This window comes from Polypterus senegalus, chromosome 4 (genome assembly GCF_016835505.1).
Source record: "Polypterus senegalus isolate Bchr_013 chromosome 4, ASM1683550v1, whole genome shotgun sequence".
Lineage (NCBI taxonomy): Eukaryota > Metazoa > Chordata > Cladistia > Polypteriformes > Polypteridae > Polypterus > Polypterus senegalus.
Genome location: NC_053157.1, coordinates 27,264,576 through 27,291,507, shown reverse-complemented (window position 1 = coordinate 27,291,507; position 26,932 = coordinate 27,264,576). Strand labels below are relative to the sequence as shown.

At 34.5% G+C, this 26,932-nt stretch overlaps 1 protein-coding gene across 2 annotated transcripts in view; it reads right to left on the bottom strand.

Annotated features, from left to right (window-relative positions):
- Positions 1 to 26,932, bottom strand: part of tnksa (tankyrase, TRF1-interacting ankyrin-related ADP-ribose polymerase a) — a 171,755-nt gene that overhangs the window by 7,285 nt on the left and 137,538 nt on the right. For both annotated transcript variants that reach the window (XM_039750375.1, XM_039750376.1), the window contains 10 exons: positions 24,948 to 25,113; positions 20,669 to 20,888; positions 15,529 to 15,638; positions 13,907 to 14,095; positions 13,571 to 13,808; positions 12,275 to 12,357; positions 11,457 to 11,577; positions 10,441 to 10,538; positions 4,462 to 4,536; positions 1,906 to 2,011 (listed from right to left, as the gene is read on the bottom strand). In XM_039750375.1, the coding sequence (XP_039606309.1) occupies positions 1,906 to 2,011; positions 4,462 to 4,536; positions 10,441 to 10,538; positions 11,457 to 11,577; positions 12,275 to 12,357; positions 13,571 to 13,808; positions 13,907 to 14,095; positions 15,529 to 15,638; positions 20,669 to 20,888; positions 24,948 to 25,113 (1,406 nt within the window). The remainder of the gene's footprint in view (positions 1 to 1,905; positions 2,012 to 4,461; positions 4,537 to 10,440; positions 10,539 to 11,456; positions 11,578 to 12,274; positions 12,358 to 13,570; positions 13,809 to 13,906; positions 14,096 to 15,528; positions 15,639 to 20,668; positions 20,889 to 24,947; positions 25,114 to 26,932) is intronic.

Genomic DNA, 26,932 nt, shown 5'->3' with positions numbered 1-26,932 from the left:
TACTCTTCTCAGGTAGATTAGTTTGTCTCCCTTGTTTACCAGACACACATAAAAAAGAAAAATAAAATTCTCATACACTATTGATATTGTCACCGTAAATGTATTAAAACAGGAGAAATAAAAGCTAACCAGGGACAATATTAGCCACATCTGTTACAGGGAAAGAAACAACACTGAAAATAAAGGCTGAAGTAACCAACAGATGCCCACAGAGGCACAAGAAAAATGTGCAGCCTCCATATAGGCAGTGCATAGGTCTAGAAATCAAACCCAGGAATCTAGTTAATGAACCTCCCTCACAGTACAAATATCCACCAACTGATGAAAAAAAAATTTTTTAAACTTCTGCTCTGATGTGACAGCAATTTTCAACTTTAAATGAATATTTAAAACCAGTAAATAATTCACCGTCTTTGTGGAGTGGTGTAGGTTCAGAAGGAAAAACAGTGAACTTTTTGCTCCTATTTTAGAATAAAAAAGTGAATTTTAAGCTTCATTTAGACAGCCCTTACTATTTACCTGTTTTTGGAGTGTACATAAACTATTTTACATATACAAATATACTGCTCTTATTCATAATCAAAACGTGGATCCTACAAATGCAGGCTATACAATAACAAAACTGAACCAATGCAGAGATTAACGGACTTTAACAGAGTAACCACCCTGCAGCTAACCTCTTTCGTTCTATGATAAAAAAAAAAAACTAAACTGCACATACCAAAGCCACTATATACATAAAATGTATTATTATTCAAATATTCAATAAAATACTTGGGGTTAAACTATTTATAAAGAAAAGAAATACAAGAAAATGGTTTGTATAAATGTACATACATCCAAAGGTAATAGCCAGTGGAAGCACTTTTTATCATAATGGATGTGCACCAATGTAGCCAACATAATTTATTTCATGAAGTATCCAGAACCCTTCTGCGCACTTTATTGCGTTGTATTGTTCTAAATACACAAGTATAATTAAAGCAAACTGCATGCACCTCATCAGAATTTGAACCGTCAGTTATATAATTAAGAGATTTCAGCTTTTGATTTTTAATACTGCAAATCTTACTGAAAATGTTTTCATTTTATCATTATGGGTTATTGAGTGCAGACTAGTGGCCACAAATGGCATAGTTACCCATTTAACATTAAATCTACAACACAATAAAGTGTGCAAAACATGCAAGGGTCTGAATAGTTTCTGAATGCACTGCAAATATGCACTTGTCATGTAGCAAACTCTTTTTTGTTTGGCAAATATGGTTGTTGTCTTGCTACTTTCCAACAGCTCATAGCTTCCTTGATGTGAATATTGATTATTCTTTCACACAAAGACTAACTGGTCTATCAGACTTGGCAGTGGAGTTCTGATTGCCAATCTGATTAATATCTACCTTACTTGCTCATTCACATTAGAATGCAGCCTTAAACGGACAGACTTATGGTAGTACAACGCACCTTCCAGTTTTAAGTGATGTTGCTCCGAGGGATATTATAGCCTACAAATCATTTTTCTATTAAATTCATGCCTTTCTTCACTTTTATCCTGGGTGCTCAATGACTCTAAAGATGTACTGCTCAGAATCTGCAGATACAGCTAATTTTACCTTTATACAGTACCTGAACACAAAATGTAGTCAATTAACCTCCAGAGTAACTTCAAAGGCAACTGGTTACAACAGTTGCAACTTACAAATTCTGTTAAGGGGGTGATTAGTGAACCTTCATTTCTCATTATTCTGCTACAAAATGTGCAATTTTACAAAGTTTATGTAGGCTTTTTTATAGGTACTGTATTCACTCATGATATTTTTACTGTAATTAGCAAGCATGCAACATATTATTAAAAAAGATTATAGAAATTAACTTTAAAATTAAAATAGTAGAAAGTATCTAACTTACCATGAAAAAGCATGCGCTCATTATGATGATTATGATTTTCATCTGCTATTTCTTTTTGCCGGTGAGTATACCTTTCCCTTAATTTCTTATTCACCACTTTCTGAATCTGCAAAAGTAATTTTATGTATTAAAAAAAATAAATAAATAAAAAATGTTGACATACAGCAATACGGTGGCTATTTCTTACACCTTTAATTTCATGATTTACATTTCCAATGTTTTTACATTAGTTAATTTAATGGAGTACAGTATTTTTCTGCACTGATTCTAAATTTGTAAAATGCTCTCTCACTCTTATCCCAAAAATACAAGTTAAAGTGCACCTTGAACCCTTCCTTCTCTGCTTCATTTTTGGTGTTTCCTACACTGCTAACAGCAGCATGAACTGAGAAAAAGATTGTTGTCCTACAATGGTCCAGTGAAAGTTGTGATCTCAGTCTAATTAACTATTTGAAAATAATGTGCAAAAGCAACATTCAATTAACCTGAGCAACCTGGAGTACATCTGCCAGGAAGACTTTGCCAAAATCACTCTTGTGTGCAAAAAGGCAGGACATACTTATCATAAAATAATACAGATTAAATAAAACATGATTTAAGAGCCCTAAATATTAAATAGGCCTTTTGCATCTAATTTCTATTTCATCAAAACAGATATGTGAATCCTTTGTGTTTTTCCTAAAAGTCCAAAGAAATGCTGAAATTGCCTTTCGAAATTGATTGTTATGTATTATTTTGACCTGTGTAAGTTCCTGAAAGAATAGAGATTGGAGCAGAGTTCATTCTCACAGTCCAAACTCTGGCATCTTACTCTGCCTGGAAACTAAATTGTGTGAGCAAATGCAGGTCTGAATATACTCTACAACAGACAAGCACCCTGTCCTGGGCTGATTCCTTTTCAAGATGCTGAGGCTATACATATTACTTTCTTATATTAAAATTTTAATTATTTCAAGTAATTATTTAAATTAGACATTGTTAAGTCTTTTCCATTTTATTTTAGTTCATATTAATGCTTGTGTACTATTTTTTTATTGTTTTACTCATGTAATGACTTACTCACAACATGCCCCCTTTGTACAGTTTTAAATCAATTGCTAAGTCTGCTTAACTGGTAATCATTTTATATTTTATCAATGAGCAGCAAAATCATGCGCTTGAGGTTGTTACATTTGCTAGATAATACAAGCCAACCACATCCTTTGCAGTTACACGTTTGTTTAAAAATGCTCATGTTATAAAATGTAGAGTTTAAATCTCTGTTAAGAAAATTATGGTAACCATAATGGTGATGCATTTACATTTTTGCTATAAAAGACATCTGCTAACCTATTATGCACTGAAGCTGTACAATTTTATTAAAATAGTAAAAAATAAAAAGTACAAGGTGCTGCTCCAATACCTGTCTAGTAAGAAGTACTAGCATTTCATGGTCAACGTATTGTTAATGACTGGTTAAAATCAGAATAACTTACAACATGAACCAACATTACTAGCTTGAATTTTACAACAAAATCTTTGCAATTTGCATATTTGTACACAAATATTTTTAAATAATAGGTACATTTTATTTATACTTAATTGTTGTTATTATATATAAAACTAAGGTGCATAAAACTGGTTTGATTACACCAAAACATTGAATGCAATTAAGGTCATCACTTTAGAGGTATGAAGGATATTGTCTAATGCTGAGAAATAACTGTCGCAAAGATTTTAATCATGGCAAACATTCCTGCATATGTGACCTACTTTCAATTACAATAACTGGATTAACCTGCTCTAATGAAACACAAGACTATATGTTACAGGTCACAATACTACTTCAAACCATTGCTCACAGATACTTTTATGTTCGTGCTTCATGTCTGACATTACATATCATCAGTATGTTAGCTTCCACTTTTCTTGTGTAAAATAACATTGAACATTTCAATGCTGTAAATAATATACAACCAATTTTATTTTTTAATCATGATCAACATGAATTATGTTAGAGTTCATTTTTCTTTTTTTAGTGAATCCCAAAAGGCAGGTTTGATATTTTAACTGCAAGACATTTATGTAATTTAAGGGAAAATATCTATTTTATATGAACATGTTTGATGTATAAACTGATCTGAACAGAAAACGTTGAAAATGAGTTATTTTTTGGATTAAGTCAAAAATAGCATGAATAGGCTCATTTTAACAGTAGGCACTGCTCAAGTTTCTCCACATATTTATGTGTTAAGTAATGCTTAGAAGTTTCAGACATAAATGGAAAAGAAACAACATTCAGTTTCCATTCAACAACAAGTAGAAAGTAAGACAAGTCAAAGAGTAAAAAAAATCTATGATTGATCTGGTTTAACCAAATACTGACATTTAATTTATCTGTATGCCTTTTCAAGTGTGTTTTAGGAAAAGTTTTCCATTGGAAGTTCACTTCCCTGTATAAACTATGCATACAAGATCACAATTCTTTGTATGTTGTGTAAGGTACTAGGGTATACATTGCATCAGTAGTAAAGTAGTACTTCTTTAAAACAACTAATTTTCAGTTGATTTTCTTACCTTAAGGATATTATACCTGCTAAAAACTCCTCCAGCATTTCCACCATCTCTGTGTTCTCGAATAGTGCTCTGCATCTAGAAGAACGAACAAATATTTTTTGATTATATATGAACAGTAAATGACATAGTGCAAAATATTTACTGTACAAATCACAACAGTAAGCAGATCTACAGCACAGTTAATAATATAATTAATAATATTACAGTCTGTAACAGCATCACTAAAAAGCAGGGAAGGTAAATACATTACTAGGAATTTAAGAATAAAAGGTAAGAACTTGTAAACTAATCAAAGTAAAAACAAACAGAAAATTGTGGAAACTCATTTTGGAGTACTGACAGTAAATATCAACCTTTCACACACACACTCTGACCTTTACCAGAAATACCTTCATGATATCATGTTAGAATTTCTTGTTTCAGTCAACATACTGGTAAAAATGCATCCAACATGGAACAACAATTCAGCTTATTTATTACTAACAGCTGAAGTAAATATTTCAAAATCCAAGCTGGATGTCAACTTTGTATTGTGCTTTTTCCTCCAATTTTTGTGGCAACCTTTATGATAACAAATAGCACTGGGCTTTCTTTAGTACATTACTTGCTTATACTGTTTAGCGTGGATGGGCAGCTAACTTTCCTGACAACAATAAGGTGGATACTTCAGAAAAATGTTCCACAAGTATTGTAGAGATTTTAGCATCTTAGTTTATATCATACAAGAAATGTGCTACTTTATTTAATACTAGCAAAATACCCGCGCTAGTGTGTTAAATAAGTTATGAAAAAGAAAAGCAAACATTTTAAAAATAACGTAAGATGATTGTTAATGTAATTGTTTTGTCATTGATATGAGTGTTGTTGTCATATCTATCTATTTAGATATATATATATATATATATATATATATATATATATATATATATATATATATATATATATATAGCAAAATACCTGCGATTGGCAGCGGAGAAGTAAAAAGAAAAGGAAACATTTTAATAATAACGTAACATGATTGACAATGTAATTGTTTTGTCATTGTCATGAGTGTTGCTGGCATATATATATGTATATATATACACACACAGACACACATATATATATACATATATATATATATATATATATATATATATATATATACATATATATATATACATATACACACATACATATATATATACATATACATATATACACATACTGTATATACACACACACATATATATATACATACTGTATATACAACATATACATATCTACATATATACTGTATATACACATATATATACAAATCTACATATATATATCCACATATATATATATTAGAGGTGGGACTCGATTAAAAAAATTAATCCAATTAATTAGAGGCTGTGTAAGAATTAATCTTGATTAATCGTATGTAATCGCACACACAAAATTTGCCCCAAATCGCAAATGTTTTTTTTTAATTTAAAAGTGTTTTAGTGGCGACAGAATCAAATAATATACATGTACATGAATATTGTAAACTGAAGCTGTTTTAATTTCTGAAAAAAAGCCTTTAAACTGCATTTGAATTCAAAACAAAAACAAAAATATCATCCCTGGTTAAAATTGGGCAGACTTAAAAATAAAGTGGTAGTTTAAGTACTTTAAGTAGATTTTCAGAATAGTATTGTCTTTAAATAATAATAACCAAAATTTCAACATAAAGTGCAGTTTTTCTTCTTAAAAAAATAAGTCAGAAACATAAAAGGTAATTTGACCAACTTAATCTTTAAACTCTGAGTAACCTTAGCCAAAATTATTTTGTACATTAGGCTAAAACAGTGTGATCATTGAACATTTTGTAATTAGATGTAATCAGAATTACTAACGGTCACGGAAGTCCAATGATCCCCAGTAAGAGCCACAAAGTCCGCTTTCTGTAATGCATCTAATTTTGCTTGCTTTTCAGTGTGCACAAAACCATCAAGGCTTTTATCAAGGCTTCGCGGAAGTCGAAATGATCAGTTGTAGGAACGCGCTTTATTCCGACTCTAACATTTTTGTAGCTGTGATGTGTGCATCAGTGTAATGGATGTACCAGGAAATCATGCATTGACAAAAGTTCCGCTTGCTTGGAATTGAAAGTGTGATTAAATGCGTTATTTTTAACGCTTATGGAGTACATGCATCGAAGCTTCTCAGCTGTGCTTGTGCTAATAAAGGGAAACATTTTAAAAATAACGTAACATGATTCTGCTTAACCTAATATTTTTCATACATCCCAAACCAAGGAGATCGAAGGTAAAATGAATCGGTAGCGCGCATACATCCCTCTCGAATCGAACCTCGAATGTCGGCGTTAGAGGCTTAAGACTCTACAATTAGCCACAGCGTGTGGCTTGTCTATGCGAAGTATGTACTGTAGATCGGGTATATATATACATTTATATATATATATATACCAGCGTATCGCAGTGGAGAAGTAGAAGTTATGAAAAAGAAAAGGGAACATTTTAAAAATAACGTAACATGATTGTCAATATACAGTAATTGTTTTGTGAGTGTTATTGAATGTTGCTGTCATCAAGGATTTGATTATCATTATTTGTTTCAATCAGGTCGTATTTGTAGGATGTGTTGTGTTCAAGTTACATTCCGTGTTTGTCAATCGCTGTAAAGATAAGAGGTTTCATTCATCGATTAGTTTCTTACTGCATCAATAAACAGCTCGTCTTCCTCTTTATCTGAGATGTGACAAACTGCATGCACAGGTTTTTTTACACTGTCTTCCTTTAGCGGACATTCACTTTTTCCACCGTGTGCTTTGTTTCCGCAGTAGCTGCACTTATGAATATGATTCTATGTATCAGACGCTTCATATTTTTTTGCTGCCTTCTCAATTGTGTAATTCGGTTTTTGTTCAGCACTCTTTGGAACTGTTGCTTTTTGTCTACGCATTGCATCAGTTTACGTAAGCCGCTTGGTGTTCTTGCATCGAAGGTTCCCAGCTGTGCTGGTGCCATCTCGTGTAATGTCAGCTAAGACCCGCACTTAAAAGTTTCTCTCGCAGTTTCGCCGAGTTTGTGCCAAACACCAACCTGACCATCTCATCTTCCTCTGCATAAGCACAGTCCTTCACCCGTGAATATTTACCGGCAGTGTTTGTATTGGATTGCCGCTGATGGACGGCCTTATATGGGCAGGCACTAAATTACAAACGCCAGGGGCAGCCTGTCTATGAACTTAATTTAATATAAACTTACGGTTCACGCCGTGCTTTGTTTCCGCAGTAGCTGTACTTATGAATATGCTTGTATGCATCATTTGCTTCATAATGTTTTTCTGCCTTCTCAATTGTGAAATGGCGTTTTGTGCTCATCGCTGTTTGGAGTTCTTCCTTGTTCTACGTACTTACGTAGGAGGCGTGATGATGTCACACGAAACTCCGCCCCCCACGGCCATCTCCAACTCAACTCCATTACATTATATGTAGAAAAATAGGTTCCAGTTATGACCCTTACGCGTAGAATTTCGAAATGAAACCTGCCCAACTTTTGTAAGTAAGCTGTAAGGAATAAGCCTGCCAAATTTCAGCCTTCTACCTACACGGGAAGTTGTAGAATTAGTGATGAGTCAGTGAGTGAGTGAGTCAGTGAGTGAGTGAGGGCTTTGCCTTTTATTAGTATAGATAAACAGTGTACACAGGTGTTATGGAATGTTTTAACTCACAAATATGAGGCTAGCATACAAATCAGATGATATTTAGAAAAGGCCCTAACATTCCCTTGGCCATGCCTTGGACAAGTGGGTTAAGAAAATAGATGGATGGATTATGGCCCTTCAAAAACAGCAATAATCTACTGTTTGAATTCTACCCAGGCACAAAAGCTATAAGCCCAAAAGTAAATTTGCCAGTTATTCAGAAGACTTGATATGTCAGTCTTTGCTTTTCATTTTTTAATCACTTCATTAGGCTAGACAAATTAAAACTGTGGTTTAAAAAAACAGGATAAAGAGAAAAACTTGATTAAGGCAGAAACCATGCTTTTTAAAAATCCTGTTTACATGTTTGAGTCCATATATGGAGTTCTCCTTTGGCAAAACATTCCAATATCATAGAACTGCACTAAAAGAAGATTAAAACATCATCAATGGGAGTCGTGAATCCGAAAAGAAGCATGGAGCCCTGTGTCTTCTAAGACCGTGCTGAGTTTAGCAACTGTATATTCAGCTAATCCACATAAATTTTGTGAATTTTTAAATATGGAGACAGATTATTTCAGCCAGGAGAAAGAGTAGTGGGATTGCCAATGCATTTGTCGGGAAATGTATATCTACCATTTTCTACCCATAGATGTTTTGAAAATGTGTAAAGGAAAATGTGGCAAAGTTTCAGCATTTAATTAAAAAATGTAATGGCTTTATTAAACTAGCTACTCTTTAAACTAGTTACACAGTTCTTTTTCTTTTTTTAATTGACAAATAAACATGTAATATTAACTACTTTTCAAGGCATAAAGTTGGAATAAAATACAGATGAAATTATTATCGCTAAAAGAAAACTGTGTGCTCAAAAACACACTAACAAAATATAATGAGTGCAATTGTATTAAAACAAAAACTATTGTGAAACAAAATTAATACGAATCATATTTAACTGTGGATAAACAACATATAGGGCAAATCAATAATAAATCAAAATAGTGAGAAGAGCAAAACAATTCATCATACAAAAGAAATTACAATTCTTATTTTAAGCCAATTGATTTATCTTTGCTCTTTACTGACCTGCTGACGTCCACTAAAGTTAGCCCTTAATGATCTCCACAACACACCTCGCCAAAGACCTTTCCTAGACTATTTTATACTGGTCTGTAATTTAGGCTTTTAAAGTGACAGAGCCAGGCTTATTCACACACAAAAAAGGTATCAAGCATTTATTTTTACTATAAATATTCAACCATCCTACACAATGACTGGTAGAACAGTTGTTTTTTTTTTTTTTTATGAAAGAGTTTACCGACAACGAATGAAGGGAAAACTTCAGGATGTCAAGAACTGCATTTGTAAAATTATTCAGTAAGTTGAGAGACATGATGAGCCCACATCCAGAAACTATGCATGCACCTCTGTCTTTAAAATCGCTATTGTCTCTTTATAGTCTTGGTAGTTACAGAGAGTACAAATTGATCACCAATCAGTCTGGTGTGCACAATTCTACTAAAAAAATTTGTAAACATATCTAGTAAGGTCACAGTATTGATAATGAATGACAACAGACATGCGCAGACTATGCAATCCTTAACTGCAACCAGGTTAAGTGTTTATCTGGACCCATTACTGGGTTACTTATGGACACATTTACATGCTTAAACCCAGTTTCCCTCATATGTTAATTTTTCAAAATCTGTAAAGAGCTAATGTGCCAAGAGATTCAATGATTGCCTGTCAGTGATGGAAGGTTTGATTTCACAACACACAATACCTGCACCCTCAAAATACTATTCAATCTTAACAAGTATAGAGGGAAAAACCAAACTGAGCAGTGAAGGAATGTCAGGAAAATAATTATCTAATCATATTTATGATTATTTATAAAATTTCTATATTTAAAAGATTTATACAAATTACTCGTGAAAATAGCAATATCTCATTGCATTTATAGTCTTTCCTCTTTATAAACTGCTTTGACCTTTTTTTTGAAAGCATAACTACATCACCTCTTGTGAAGTGAACAATGGTCTCTTGGCCAGGTCTGATTGCCCTGCTCAGGTTAGTCTATAGGTGATTAGCATAATGTGTTCTAAATAAATGCAGGGGTTTTTAAGAAACACTGAGAAATGGAAACCTGACCATGCAAAAATCAGCAATGCACAGCAACAGAAGTATACAGTTACTTTCATGTACAGTTCAAGCTTATGCAAAGTTCAATTCAAGCAGGAAAGAAATAACATAATCACTAATAAATCCTGCAATATTAGATAAAAGTAAAAGCAGTGAAAGTACCTCTTCTTCCACAGATTGAAACTCCTTGTCATCTGACGCAAGGTCTATCAAAACAGTACCTTGGTTTGCACAGTGGAAAGTGAGATAAGGGTTGGTACCTAGGGTTGAAATTTTTCAAATAAGCAGAATTTCAGAGACATACATAATACATTTTAGTCTATAACTGAGAGACTTTATAGCACATTGGTAAAAATACAGTAGGTTTTGAAAGACATTGTCTTTTACAGGTAAGAAAAGAAAGCCTAATCTTTTACTTCTTTCCTTCAACCCCACAATAAAGTTAAAATGCATCATGTAAAGTAACAAAATCTAAATATACTTCAGTTCTAACCATAAATAAATATGAAGCACAAGATGTATCTTTTACCCTGCAAAACAGGTCCTCTGAAGACTCTTTGCCGCCACAGTATATAGGTGGCTTTGCATATGCAAAATACCTGCAACAATACTAAACTGTACCTAAACACATAAAAAGTACTCCTGATATGCATTTATCATTGGTTAATGCCAAACTCAACTAAGAGCCTACTTTGTCTTGCATTTCTCATTAATGATGTTATCAAGATACTAGGGAGATAGTTCAAAACACAAGAAGAAGGAAAATTGTTAATATACATATACAATTTACATAAATAAAAATCAGTAAACACTAATGTACTGGTTAAATTCCAAATACTCTAATAGATAAAGCTGCTACATTTTCATTTTGCAAATACACTGGTATATGATTTCAAACAGCTTTAGTTTTCATGTGTTGTCTTATTTATAGACAAACGCTTTATTTTCAAAACTGCAATACTGCATTAAAACATTTGTTGGAAACAAATTATATACATTAGCAAAGATGTTACTATCCTGCAAAGACATTATTAAAAATATGAACACACATTGTACTGTAGTTAACATATTTTTAAGTTTTTGCTTAAATCTATATAAATAAAATAAAATAAAATAACAAACACGTTATACTATGATAAGATTCATTTTAAAGTAGTTCACTGATTATGTTAACTCACCTTGCTGGCCTCCTAAAAGCCGTTCTATACCTTTGATTAGTTTATGTCGATGGCCATATGCATTGATGCCTATTTCTTTTAGTTCCTCGTGTCCCATATCTGCTAGCACATCTAATGTTATCTGAAATATTCAAGGTTATAATACCAGATTACAGGTCATTAAGTCTAATTTGTTGCCCTTTTAACCAAAACATGCTCAGGGATTCCCTTTCAGTTACTTCAATGACCACTCTGAAGAGATGTACGCTGGCTATTTCTTAAAGTTAACAAAAGTAACAGGTTCAAGTGCAAACATATTGAGGTGTATACAGAAAAAGAAATTCTTACTTTCATTAATCTCACTGACTACTGTCAGTAGTATAATATAAAGAAACAAAATGAGTTCATTATCATATAACATGATCCAATACTTTAGGCTGCTATCTAAACTAAGAAGGAAGAATTAAAAATAGCATAGTACACTTGTTGTACAGATTGATAGAAAATGCATAACATGGCATAGGCCCCAAAATGGCAAAAATACATATATTTGTTACTATCTACTTTCTGACAAAACTCTTCTTTCACCTACTGCAGTGTTATGTCTAATGGCAAGAAATACTCTCTATCAAAATAAACATGATAAAGGAAGATGTCATTGTTTAATGTTTCTACAACTGGTCAAGGACAAACAAGGTTTTATTACAAGTGTAAATTTGCATGTGGTAAAGAGGCAATTAGCTTGTCCTTTTTCTCGATATAGCCAATACTCTTGAATAATGAAATAATACACCTTTATAATGACAAAAATATACCTGTACAAGTTTGTGCTTTCTTACCTGCTCTCTCTCAAAAATATCCCGTAGATGCTCTAAACCCAAGCTCTTCAGAAACTGACTAATATTCATGTCAAGCACTGCCACTGTAAAATATAAAATAAACCCAGGAAAATTACATTGACTTGCATTATAATAAAAAATAGAAAACCAAGTTTTATCAAAAAAATGGAGATAAGATTTCTTCAGAATACTTTAACATTGAATTCTTTGTCCAGTATTAAACTCACAGTTAGAAAGACAGATAGTGGCTCACTGAGGGAACATTTATAGTGATAAACAGTGACATATAGTGCAGTTATCTCTAAAGATACAGAGTCAGAATATAAATGGTTACCACTGAAATTTGCAGGAGACTAATCTGTCAGGAAGACTGTATTCACCAAGAAATATGAGCATCAGAGAGGATAGCCCTATCTGATATTTTATTTAATAGATTGTCTCCATCTAAAATTGCATTTTTTACAATACTTTGAATAAGAGCATAGTAAAAAGAAAACTTTATTATATAACACATTCAAAATTAACTCTCTTGCTTTATTCTTTCATTAAGTAAAAGTGAAAGGTGCTTTGTGCCTAACATTTTCATTTAATTTTTTTACTTATTTGTTATAATACCATAAAATGCCATATTCAAGATTTACATTTTTAATGCTACATCCAAGAATAAAGAAAGTACATTATTGCAGGAAGGAGTCATCAGGTATTCATTTCATCGTCTCCATATCATTTATCTGAAATTTGTTACTGTAATACTATTAGATTGTTACTATAACAGATCAAACTGTTCTGGTAACATTGTTACTTTAGGTAGTGAAAAAACGCACCTATTACAACATATACAGAAATGTAAAAAGACCTTAACAATAGGTTCTTTTGGTCTTGATAACATTTACAAAGCATCAGTATAGTGGTTATTCATCTCCGTGCAGTGTGGCATATTAAGATCCTTTGATATGCTGGTAAAATTACTAATTACTAATATTGTAGTATACAATATGTCTATCCTGAGCCATTTTAAAGTTATTTAAATAGGTCACACTGCAGAGATAAATGACCAGTTTACTAATACTTTGTGTTAGTTATTAAGACCAAAAGAATCATTGTTAGTATCTTGTTGCATAACAGTGTAGGAGTAAGAGAGGCACTTTTGGAGTACCTAAACTAAACTGCTACCAGTATTCACCCTATGTATTATACATCACTCTACTTAACATACATTTCTGTATTACCAGTGTACCACAGTTACTAATCTTACTTGCTCACACATAGTTAATAAAGGTGATCTTTTGTACTCACTTTCTCCTTCCTTCCTCTCTGTTCCTGTTGCTCCATCTGCAGCAGAAGTTGTTCCACTGACCGAAAGTTCGGCCAGTGGCCCTGTTAAATTGTCAATGCTACTAGCAGCAGAAAGGCATGAAGGTGTAGAGGCTGGTGAAATTACAGAGGCACTAACCACAGTTGCCTGAGGTTTAAAACAGCTGGGAAGAGCTTCTGGAGGCATTGCATCTATTAAGAGAGCCCTAATGTCATCTGCCTGTAACCACAAAATAAAACCAAAACATATTGATTTGTTATTTAATATTGTAAACCAGTTGAATGAGTGTATAGTAATTGTTACGCTATTTAACTCACAGTTGCCAAGTCCAAAGGAGTTTGCCCCTCTTGGTTTTTCATTGTTGGATCAGCTCCATGGGCCAACAGCAAGGCACACAACTGAGTTCTTCCTTTCTGAGCCGCTTCATGAAGTGGGGTGAAAGCCCACTTATCAGTAGCATTGACACATGTATTATATTTTATTAAAAGTGCAGCTATATCCACATGCTACAAACATAAGATGTAAAACAAAACAATTTGACTTTATAATAAAATTAACAGATTTGAAGCATTATCAAATATAATCTTAGATTCAGTCTCTGTACAATGAGACTATAAAGCAAAATATTACAGCTTAATAGACAGACAATACCAGTAATTTAAAGAATACTGTTATTCTAGGACAACACACTTAGAAAACAGCCCATGGAACCTGAATCAAATCATAACCTGGGCACCATCTTTGAGAAACTTTCTTATTCTATTAGTGTTTGCATCAATTTTCTCGGGTTTCCAGTCACTTCCCAATGATGTGTTCCTAATTTATGGAAGACTGTAATAAATATATTTTGTATTTACCTATAACTATCATAATATAAATGTACACATAAACATTGTTCAGTAACTCGTATGAGCAATTATTCTGTATTTCCATATCACTGACTTGAAATGCATTACTGGAAGCCTTCAGTAAACTACATGCACAATTTAGTAATCCCAGGTTTTTTTTTTTTTTTTAATTTGGTAACACAGACGTCCAAGGCTTCATAATCAAACAAATCTGATAACAAATCTTTAAGCATGTTTAAACTCACAGAACCAAAACTAAAACAATCATTTCATTTTTTTTTAATCTCCTTCCCCTTAGTCCAGCATTTTATAATTTTTGTTAACAGTTCCTCATTAGATCCTCTCTGCTTGTTAGTTGGAAGATAGAATACTGAAAGGTGATCTGACTGTTCAACTGAGGATAGGGGTAAGATAAGGATTACCTTTTATTACAGTGTAACACTGATTCAGAGTTGGTGGGGCAGGGGACAAGATGATATTAAAGGTGAATAGGGCTCTAGTTTTTAAATGAAATAATGGCCTTCTCCACTGGACAGAATGCTGTTTTATTGATGACAGCACAACAGAAGAGTAACATGCAAAAACTAAGTACAGATCTGAAACACCTTGCAATGTTTTCAGTAGGTGAAATGGAATGGAATATACAGAACAATATACCGGTCATGCTTTCATAATCTAGACAAAGACAAGCAGACTAATAACCCTTACTAAATTTATTTCATCAAGCACATGCTTTGTGATTTTGTAACATACACTTAAGCATTTCTATTACAGTATATACCAATATTTTTCTTATACCTATCAAATTGGTTGTACAAAAATATTTATTTTTACATTAGTTAGATTAGCTGATTTGTACAATGCATCGGATTCCATTTCATAGCTGAAAACCTCTTTTTATAATACAATGTTGAGTTCTATATTTTTAACTAATCTAATGTAGATATGCTTGCTACCAACATGATCATAAACATTGTACTGTAAAGAACTGCATCTTCAAATTAAACATGTATGTTAATATGTAATACTATTCAAAAGGTCCTTTTAAGATGTAGTTTATAATTAACGTATTTGACAGTATAATTACTTACTCCATAAGATGCTGCATTGTGAAGTGGAATGAGTCCTCCCTTATCCTGAGCATTAACATCTGCTCCATGTTCTAAAAGATACTCTGCCACTTCAAGGTTGTTATAACCAGCTGTTGAAAAATAAATAAGAAATAAACACCCAATAAAGAGGGGCAATCAATTGATCATCTGGGAAATTTAATGTACATAATACTAAAAATCTGACATACTTTTGTGGTAACCATCTAAATGTCTAAGCAAGGCTATGCTCCAGTTAAGTAATGGATACAAATTAAGGGTAACAAAATCTTGCAGCCTATATTTTCACTATACACGACAAGGGACCTTAGACTAAAAGACAAGATTTGAATACAATTTGCATATGTATAAAAAAAAAGGCAAAAACCGTTAAGTATCATTCAGATTAAATAAAAGCAGGTGTTATTGTCTCAAGAAAGACAGTGGAAAATAACAGTCATATTTCTGATTTTACTTTATCTTATTATGACTTTAAAATCAACACAGTTTTCATCCTTAATTAAAAAGCAATACATAAAATACAAATATATAGTATACAGAACTTTTAAACTATATTCAAATATATACAGTGATCCCTCGCTATATCGCGCTTCGACTTTCGCGGCTTCACTCTATCGCGGATTTTAAATGTAAGAATATCTAAATATATATCACAGATTTTTCTCTCGTTTGCGGATTTCTGCGGACAATGGGTCTTTTAATTTATGGTACATGCTTCCTCAGTTTGTTTGCCCAGTTAATTTCATACAAGAGACGCTACTGGTGGATGGCTTAGAAGCTACCCAATTAAAGCATGTATTACATATTAACTAAAACTCCTCAATGATATAAGATATGCTTTCCGCGCGGTGCTTGATTGTTTGCTTTTCTCTCTCTCTCTGACATTCTCTGCGCCTGACGGAGGGGGTATGAGCAGAAGGGCTGTTTGCACAGAGGCTGTTTCCCCAAAGGATACGGACGCTCCTCTAAAAAATGTTGCTTTATCGCGGTGCTTCAGCATACTTAAAAGCACAAAAGCACGTATTGATTTTTTGATTGTTTGCTTTTCTGTCGTGCGCTCTCTCTCTCTGACATTCTCTGCTCCTGATGGCGCTCCTTTGAAGAGAAGATATGTTTGCATTCTTTTAATTGTGAGAAAGAACTGTCATCTCTGTCTTGTCATGGAGAATAGTTTAAACTTTTGATTAAAGGGTGTTATTTCATGTCTAGAGGGCTCTAATAATGTTAACAGTGTGGGAGAGTTTATAAGGGCTTAAAATATATAAAAATAACCATACAAACATATGGTTTCTACTTTGCGGACTTTCATCTATCGCGGGGGTTTCTGGAATGCAACTCCCGCGATCGAGGAGGGATTACTGTAGTTGTTTTTAGCCTCTTTAACTTTAGTGCCGAGCATTGCTCGGGAAACAATATAGTCATGTCTTGAGTAAGCAATAGGCTTGAGTATTACCCAAGCAACGTTGCAGACACGTCTTCTCCTAGCCTCATAATGGTGTCTTGTAAGGAATGTTTTTCAGCAGCACAGGGGCCTCATGTATAAACTGTGCATACACACAAAAATGTTGCGTACAGCTGTTTCCACACTCATATCGTGATGTATAAAAACTAAACTTGCCGCAAAGCCACACACATTTTCATGCCAGCTGAATCCCTGCCATATGCAAGTTCTCCGCTCGGTCTTGCAAACTGACGGCACCCAGCGTCAAAGCAGTGCTACTGTTTCTGTGTGGTTTCCCTTTATTTTTTAGATTCACAATCCAGAAGTGGCTTTATCAAATGCACTGAAATTAACCACATATTGTTTATTAGTTTAAGGCATCTGATTGTAATCAAGTCGTAACCATATAATGGTGCACAGAATGGCCAAACTATTCCAAATACTATAGTTGCTTTAGCATTGTCACTCTCAGTGCACCGCTGAGTATTGAATCCACTGTGCCCAAGTGTAAAATCACAGCTATACAACAGCTGATTGGATTGTCAGGATACAGCATCTAGCACACACTGTCTCAGCCATGCACACAGTCTATTTGAACTTTTCCCATACAGATAGAATGGGAAACACTTCAGAGCCTTTCCTGTAGCGACCTTGCACTTCAGAAACAGTTTCATCCCAAGTGCTCTAAACACACTTAATCAGTCCATCAATTGTTCCTGGTAGAACTGTTTGTACTTATAAGTACAAATCACCTCACTGTAAACTTGCACTACAGTTATAATATTGCACAACCCGAGTCACATTATAAAACACGTATTTACATATCAAGACTACTGGCTTCGAAGTCGATTTAGATTTCTAAGCTCTATCTTCTTGGAGCTCTTGATATCATTTTTAAGATGAAATGCAGTAAAGCATGTTTATTACATTGTACAGATAAGCTTTAAACTTCATTAAAATAATGTACATTGTTAATAATTAATCATGTGAGGACACGGTGCACAACGGCAGCGACGAGCTGGCGGCCATTTAGAGATTGTTCCTGGCTATATACTTGCTGGGATTGGCACGACCCTGGATGGATAGATGGATGGAATAATTAAACATGTACTACAAAGATATTTCAATGTTTCATAAAAGGTTTGAAGAATCGCCGTTCTATGCTTACAGATGGCTTGGCATCTACTACAGAGTTGATCGTGTGGTGATTGGTTACTTGGAGAAAGAAAAGGAAGGACAGGAATTGGAGGTTAGTACATATGAGAGAGAGAGTACTGCTTCAGTAAATTATTTCATCAAAGGTCATGCACGGCGCAGCAAGCATCTTGCGGGATGCAGGAACAATCTCTGGACAGGGCGCCAGCTCGTCACTATCACTGCGCCACCGGGTTCCCATGTTTAATACATGCTTTAATTCCTATCATCATGAAAATGATATCAAGTATACATCTTAATATTTAAATCATTCAGAGAGCTGTAATATCATGAATGTAATGTATTCTGCAGAGAGCTGTAATATCATGAATGTAATGTATTCTGTGTCCTGTCAGCGGAAGAGAAAGCCTGTTTAAGAAGCACATAGTGATTCACACACATAGAGCACATAAAAGAACACACAGAAAAAAGCATTTAACGTGCTACTTTAGTTACGATGGGATCTGAGAAACTAGTAAATTAAACGATTTTAAGATGACGTTTATGACATTCTACTTTAATGAAAAAATAAATTACATGATTAAAGTGGAAATTTCAAGATTAAAGTTGACATTTGGACATTTTTTCAACTGTGTTCCTATTTTGTTTTTCTTTTCTCTGTATCCTAACACTAACAAATAGTGTATTTTTTCCTTGCCTCCACTTGGTATTTGCTGAAATTCTGGAAGATTGCACCAGGTGGCAGTGTGAGATATCATTACAGTGAGAAAACATTCAGCTTTGCTGTGCGGTGAATGGCCTGAAACATCCATTGAATTCCGAGGCCAACTTGCTGCAATATCTCTGAAAAGGATCTTCAATGATTAAAACCATCAATCCAGGGATGCTCCCATTCCAGCTAGCATTGGACATGAGGCAGAAACCATCCCTGGACAGGGCATCAGCTCATCACAAGGTGAATACAAGCACTCACATACACCAGCGCCATTTTAGCGTCACCAAATCCCCAAATCTGCACATCTTTGGAAGGAAACTGGAGCATACTGTGGAAACCTAGCAGGAAAACATGCAAACTCCAGCCAGGGAACAGCAGCGATGTGACTTCTTGCGAGACCCTAGTACTACCCCCCTCTGTCACCGCATCACTCCCATGTACAGTATGTAATTATTAACAGTATTCATTATTTAAGCAAAATTAATGATTTATCAGTACAATGTAACATACATACTTTAATGCATTTCATCATGAAAGTGATATGAAGTATAAATCTAAGGATTCTAAATATGCAGAGAACTGGAATATTTAATGTGTTCTGTGTGGTGATCTATCGCTGCTTGCTGCTGCTGTCAATGCAGGAGGAAGTCCCAAAAACAAATAGTGATTAACATCTAGGTTGGTTTTAAGATAACGTTTATGACAGTCTACTTTAATGATAAACTACAGGATTAAAGTGGACATTTCAAGATTAAAGCAGAAATTTCTACTTTAATCACAAAATACACCTTTTCACTGTGTCCTTATTTCGTTTCTCTGTGGCTCAACTACAGCAATGTACATTTTGTTGCTGTTGTGAAGGTGCAAAAGATGGTACAGAAGATGGTATGTAAGATTTTTAAAATGTATTGTGTCATTACGATGGGGAATATGCAACGTTTGAATATAAAAGTACTACGACCACGAATGCCTTTGTATGTCAGCATTTTGCTTCACTACATCAATCCTGTAGGATCCTCAAAGTGGCTTTCTGTCGCATGTAGACAGTAAACAGAGGCTCTGACGTCACATTCCAACGTTTATCACACTGCACCCTCCAACTTTTTGCTGGGACTGCAACTCGCACACGTGTCGCGTTAATTTCTGAGGACCTTCTCAGAGGTTGCGTCAAATGAAAGCTGGGAATGCGTGGCAGCCGTGATACGTGCGCTTATACATTCTAAACGTGAAGTATAAACGGGTCCTAAGGAGGTTAATCTGAATATTGAAATGTTCAAATTTTTGGCTACGCTTGACAGTCCTAATGTAGATCTACTTCAGTTTTTTAAATACCTTTTTTTTTTTGATAAGACAGTGCTGAAGAAAATTGTAAATTTACCTCAAAGCTAATCTACCCAATGGTGTATACATATATTCCTATTTATAATTCAAACTCAACTTCTGTGTCTTTTATATGACAATTAAGTAAAGCAATGCTGATCAATTTATTTACAATAATAATGGGTGAATATGTAGGAGGTGGACCATCTGAAAGATCAAAAAAAGTATTTATAATTTAATTATTTGAAGTATAAATAAAGTTTTATCTAGCTGTAAGTATAAATTATTACTAATTCAAATGACTACACTACAGCTAAGGTAATCTGCACTAAATCATACAGAAATGTAAAGGAATTAAATTAAACAATTTGCTGTATACATATCCAACTGAATATTTAATAAACTTGAATCATAAGGAAACACATATCAATTTTTGTACTCCATTTTATTCCTCAGGTCCTGTAAAGTTCAGCCCTTTTTTCCTCAATTACCTGCTAAGTGTAATGGAGTAGAATTTCTTCCTTGTGTGTCCCTGCAGTTAATGTTCTCTGGGCTGCACAATTTCTGTACTCTTGCAAGGCAACCTTTCTTAGCAGCATCAAGAAGTGCTGCATCCCCCCTCAGCAGATCCTGAATGTCAGTATCTCCCTCTTTCACCATATCTAGTGGAGTGTTTCCATCTCTATTTTTTTTTGTAGGGTCAGCTCCGTGCTGATAAAAACAAACAAAGGAATATTATATTTTGCTGAAATGAACCATGTACCCAGCTTAGGAAGTATGTAGAAAACAAAGCAGAGATACAAATGACTGACCAAATCTATATTTTCACGTGCAGCTGAAAATGCAAAATGTTAAAAGTTATAAAAGTACATCACCAAAAACAAGGCTCTTTCACAAAGTGGCCAAAAAAAACAAAACATACAAACAGTACACAAATTCAAATTCATATTCATGGTTCAACTGTGAAAAAGAAAAAAAAAAATCACTTAGTCCTATTTTTTGTACATATGAATTTATAGTGTCTCTGTACAAGAAAAAGAAATGATAAACATGTAAAATAAAATTATGTATTTAGCTCATGACTAAATGACACATTGAAATGCAATTTAACACATTAATACAAACTCGTTATCTGAAGGTAAGCATTCATACAAAAATCACTCTGGAAATCTGGAGCTAATCTTGGCAACAGTTGGGTACATAAAGATAGAGAGGAAATCAGTACTGGACAGAAAGTTGTACAAGTAGATTTCATAACATTTGTTATGAATAACCTGCTGTTGAAAGACATTGTTGTGGGAGATGTAATTTTCACATTTGTAAAATTGCTGCAGTAGGCTGAATGACAAAATATTCTATTCTGAAAAACGATTAATTGTGCTAACATTTTTAGCAGCACTGCAAATGCCAGAAAATTTTGTGTGACAGTTAGTCCTTCTTGACCCAAACTAAACAAAATCAACCTAAGATACTTTATTAATGATTGCAAAGTAGTGATATTTCATCCTATCATCATGTTTTTATGTACCCCAAATCAATATAAATTTAGCTTTTTAATTATATTTCAGCTGTAAATACTTTAGTATTTTTAGTATTTGGTTTTTCTTTAGTAATTAGAAAGAAAAAAAACAAAAAAAAACCAAAGTGTAAATTACAAAAACAATTCAGGTAAGACAAAATAAATGAAAAAGACAAACCCTTTTGGAATTAAAAAGTGTTACTGCTCTTATTCAGCAGTATAAGGCCATTTCCAATTGCTTTGTCCCTTAATTTTAGGATTGAGATTGTAAAAACTTTACTTAGCACATATACAAGTCTAATACCATTCTTCATCAGAGCAGACACAGATTCCATTTGCTCAAGACCACAAAAAATAATGACCACTCAAAAATTACAACATGATACCAGCCCTGACACTGGCACCATTATTTATTGTCAAGGACAGCTTTGCAAATAATTACAGGGGGACAAAAATAAAAAATACATAAAAATGGTAAAAAGTAACACTAGAATTACCAGAGCCTACGAAAAAACTCGTAATTCCGTCCCACCTTAAACTGCTTCTTAAATCCCTTCACACCTCTCCGCCAGCGCCCTTTGTCTTCCTAATGTGCTGATAAAGAGAAGCCGGCTCTTCCATCCCCCCACCAATTTAGAACGTGCGAACTTCTCTCAGCTCATGCCTTGATTGAGTATCTGGGAGTGAAGTGGAGTTTTAGAGCGGAAATAATAGATCGTTGTTTGGAACACACGCATTTCATGTCTGTTCCGTTTCTACAGTAATCTGTGTCAACACATTGTTAAAACAGAAACTTTTTTATATTCTAGTAGTAGATGACAAAATGTAGGCATAAACTATATAATGTATGAAGCCTGAAGTCCAAATAGCAAAGAAACATTTTCACAAGAATAACACAATTGCACTTTTATTCAAACATATAACTGCAGAAACAAAAGCCGCCTTAACATGCGACATTGACACCAGTTTACTGTAACTGACTCCGTGGCTCAATAGACTCAGCCCCGCTTGGGAATCAAGGGGTCGCGGGTTCGATCCTGCGCCCTCCGTTTTGAGAAGTAAACTGCTCTTATCTTACTGTTTTACAATAAAAGCATACATTTGATTTCAGTCTGTAACAGCCGATGCAGTTTATGATCCTTGTAAAGGTTAGCTTTTTTTTTTTATTCACTTTTCACTCTCTCAGTCGCGTTCAGAATCAATCCATACAACCCCATCTGACACGGCTGTTTTCACTAAACAACACCCCCAATGCCCCACCGGTTCTGACACACAAACGCTGGTGAAGCTGCCTTCTTCGTATCTCACCGCCACTTGCTTTTCGTTTTATTGAGTGTTCCTGCCAGTCCAGCATGTTGCTGTATGCTTTTTCTTTTGTACTACAGGACATGCAGAGGAAAGAATGGTAAAGACCAGTAACTTCGGCGCTATATGCAATCATCAGACACTCCCCATCTGCCCGTGTCGTTCAAGCACAGGAACATATATTAGTGTAAAGTATAACAAAAGTGCACTTTTATTCAAGTGCACTTTTCCATCGCCTTTTCCTGTAAGAAGCAGTGTACACACTTCTCTCTATGCTGTGGTTTCTATTACACACCTGAAAGAAAGAGACAATATATGTGAAAATATAATCGCACTAATGCAATATTATTTGCTTTCTTTTTTCTTCGGTTATACAGGTAGTTTTTAATAAAAGTGCACTTGTTTTGTTTTAAAATGAAGTGTCTGCGCACTTTTCGTGGCATTACACGTGTATTTTTTGAGCATGGCGATGGAAAAAGTGCACTTGAATAAAAGTGCACTTTTGTTATACTTTTACACTAATATATGTTCCTGTGCTTGAACGACACGGGCAGATGGGGAGTGTCTGATGATTGCATATAGCGCGGTTACTGGTCTTTACCATTCTTTCCTCTGCATGTCCTGTAGTACAAAAGAAAAAGCATACAGCAACATGCGGGGACTGGCAGGAACACTCAATAAAACGAAAAGCAAGTGACGGTAAGATACGAAGAAGGCAGCTTCGCCAGCGTTTGTGTGTCAGAACCGGGGGTGGGGGTTTGGTGAAAACAGCCGTGTCAGATGGGGTTGTATGGATTGATTCTGAACGCGACTGAGAGAGTGAAAAGTGAATAAAAAAAAAAAAGCTAACCTTTACAAGGATCATAAACTGCACCGGCTGTTACAGACTGAAATCAAATGTATGCTTTTACTGTAAAACAGTAAGATAAGAGCAGTTTACTTCTCAAAACGGAGGGGCGCAGGATCGAACCCGCGACCCCTTGATTCTGCGGGGGCTGAGTCTATTGAGCCACGGAGTCAGTTACAGTAAACTTGTGTCAATGTCGCATGTTAAGGCGGCTTTTTGTTTCTGCAGTTATATGTTTGAATAAAAGTGCAATTGAGTTATTCTTGTGAAAATGTTTCTTTGCTATTTGGACTTCAGGCTTCATACATTATATAGTTTATGCCTACATTTTGTCATCTACTACTAGAATATAAAAAAGTTTCTGTTTTAACAATGTGTTGACACAGATTACTGTAGAAACGGAACAGACATGAAATGCGTGTGTTCCAAACAACGATCTATTATTTCCGCTCTAAAACTCCACTTCACTCCCAGATACTCAATCAAGGCATGAGCTGAGAGAAGTTCGTGCACGTTCTAAATTGGTGGGGGGATGGAATAGCCGGCTTCTCTGTATCAGCACATTTAGAAGACAAAGGGCGCTGGCGGAGAGGTGTGAAGGGATTTAAGAAGCAGTTTAAGGTGGGACGGAATTACAAGTTTTTTCGTAGGCTCTGGTAATTCTAGTGTTAAGCAAGTAACTCGGATAAACTAACTGCGTCCCATACCGTAGCTGTTGCCAAGGAAAAAATACTGGCAAGAAGACTTTTTGTTCCTTATCACCTTATGAAAATATTTTCACATCTGCTGCTGTTGCAAAAGTCTTCTTGCAGCAATTTTGTATCATAACAAATAGAAACTGCTAACAATAAATTGCTCTGAACAAACATTCCGGCAAAACATGATGCTGAAACAAGCACCCTAGCTGCTTTTACACAGAACTTGAAATGTCTTTATGCATCATACCACTCATCAATACTAAACAGGTGCTCTGCAATTGCTAGACAAACAAAAACTGCACAGCATTAATAGATATCCTATAAACACAATAATATCCCCCCCAAAACCACCCACCCACCCACATTACATGGTGCACATAACAACAAATAATTTTACTGACCTTTAGAAGCAGCTTGCAAATTTCATACTTTCCTTTAGCGGCTGCTTCATGCAATGGAGTAAACTTCCACAGGTCAGCCACATTGACTGATGCGCCATGTCTCACAAGGAGTTCTGCCACTTCATAGTGTCCATATGAACATGCATTATGCAAAGGAACCAAACCACTATAATAAACAAAAAAATCTTTAGAAATACTGTATGATGGCATTTTCTGCTGGAAGGTTCTTATAAATTTATGATTTCATCCTGTTTGAACATTCTTAGAGCTGAGCTTCATTTCATGTTACATTTTTAATGCCAGTAACTTGATTTGTAAGATTTTATTTTTTCTTCTACAAAAAACCACCTGGAGTTCGACCATGCTTTTCTAGAATAAGAGCTAAAGTCTTCTTCTTTCAACCATCGCAGCACATTTTAATGTTCATCCTATGCAAAAGGAATGACAGATATAATTGGTTCAGAATGCTGATTTAAATAACACACTACCCCCTCAGATCTCATCTATACAGACTTGCTGTTAGAAATCATCTTTAAATTATAAACCGGTTTCTTCAAAAACTCCAGAGCCTCATGTGTAACACCGTGCATAGAATTCACACTAAAAAATGGTGTATGGAAAAAACTAGAAATGTGCATACACACAAAAAAATTCAAAATCACTACATGCCTTTTAAACTGGCTTTTTCTTATGCCAACAGGAGTGCAGAGACAGAGATCACTACATAGCATACATTACATTCACCACACATAAGAGCATCCACTGAATTCTGTGTTTGTGCCCCTGACCACCAGGCTCACAAATCCAATATTTACATATTACTTCAAATACACCAGCAGGATACTCATTCATACATCTAGCCTCTTGGAGATTCTTCACAACTACCATAAATGTTCTCTGCATTGAACATACAGCTGCTTTTGCAATAACTTTTTAGAGATATTATGATAAGGTGTCCTGTGAGATTTTAATGGATGTTCTTCTGGATGAGCTTTCTTTATTATTTATTTTAGCAGTACTATCTCTGTCAAACATACCAATTCCTTTTCTTTTTCCACGTAATCAATCGTCACACTATAAATATCTTCGTATTTTCTGCCGCTGTGCCACCATGCCCCCACATGTTTAATATATGCTTTAAAGCAGGGGTCCCTAACTCTGGTCCTGGAGGGCCCCAGTGGCTGCAGATTTTCGTTCTAACCCTTTTCTTAATTTAGTGACCTGTTTTTGCTTCTAATTAACTTCTTTTGGATTCATTTTATTTGGAATGACAGAAATGTTTGTCGAACTTTGAGATCATGAAAGCGTAAGTTAATAAAGAGGATATATTGTAGATAAGATATATATATGTATTACATTACATTGTCAATCATGTTACGTTATTATTAAAATGTTTCCTTTTCTTTTTCATTACTTCTTTAACACACTACTTCTCCGCTGCAAAGCGCAGGTATTTTGCTATATACAGTATGTATATGTACAGTATATATATATATATATATATATATATATATATATATATATATATATATATATATATATATGCATATACAAACTGGATTCCAAAAAAGTTGGGACACTAAACAAATCGTGAATAAAAACTGAATGCAATGATGTGGAGATGGCAAATGTCAATATTTTATTTGTAATAGAACGTAGATGACAGATCAAACGTTTAATCCGAGTAAATGTATCATTTTAAAGGAAAAATATGTTGATTCAAAATTTCACGGTGTCAACAAATCCCAAAAAAGTTGGGACAAGTAGCAATAAGAGGCTGGAAAAAGTAAATTTGAGCATAACGAAGAGCTGGAAGACCAATAAACACTAATTAGGTCAATTGGCAACATGATTGGGTATAAAAAGAGCTTCTCAGAGTGGCAGTGTCTCTCAGAAGCCAAGATGGGTAGAGGATCACCAATTCCCACAATGTTGCAGAAAGATAGTGGAGCAATATCAGAAAGGTGTTACCCAGCGAAAAATTG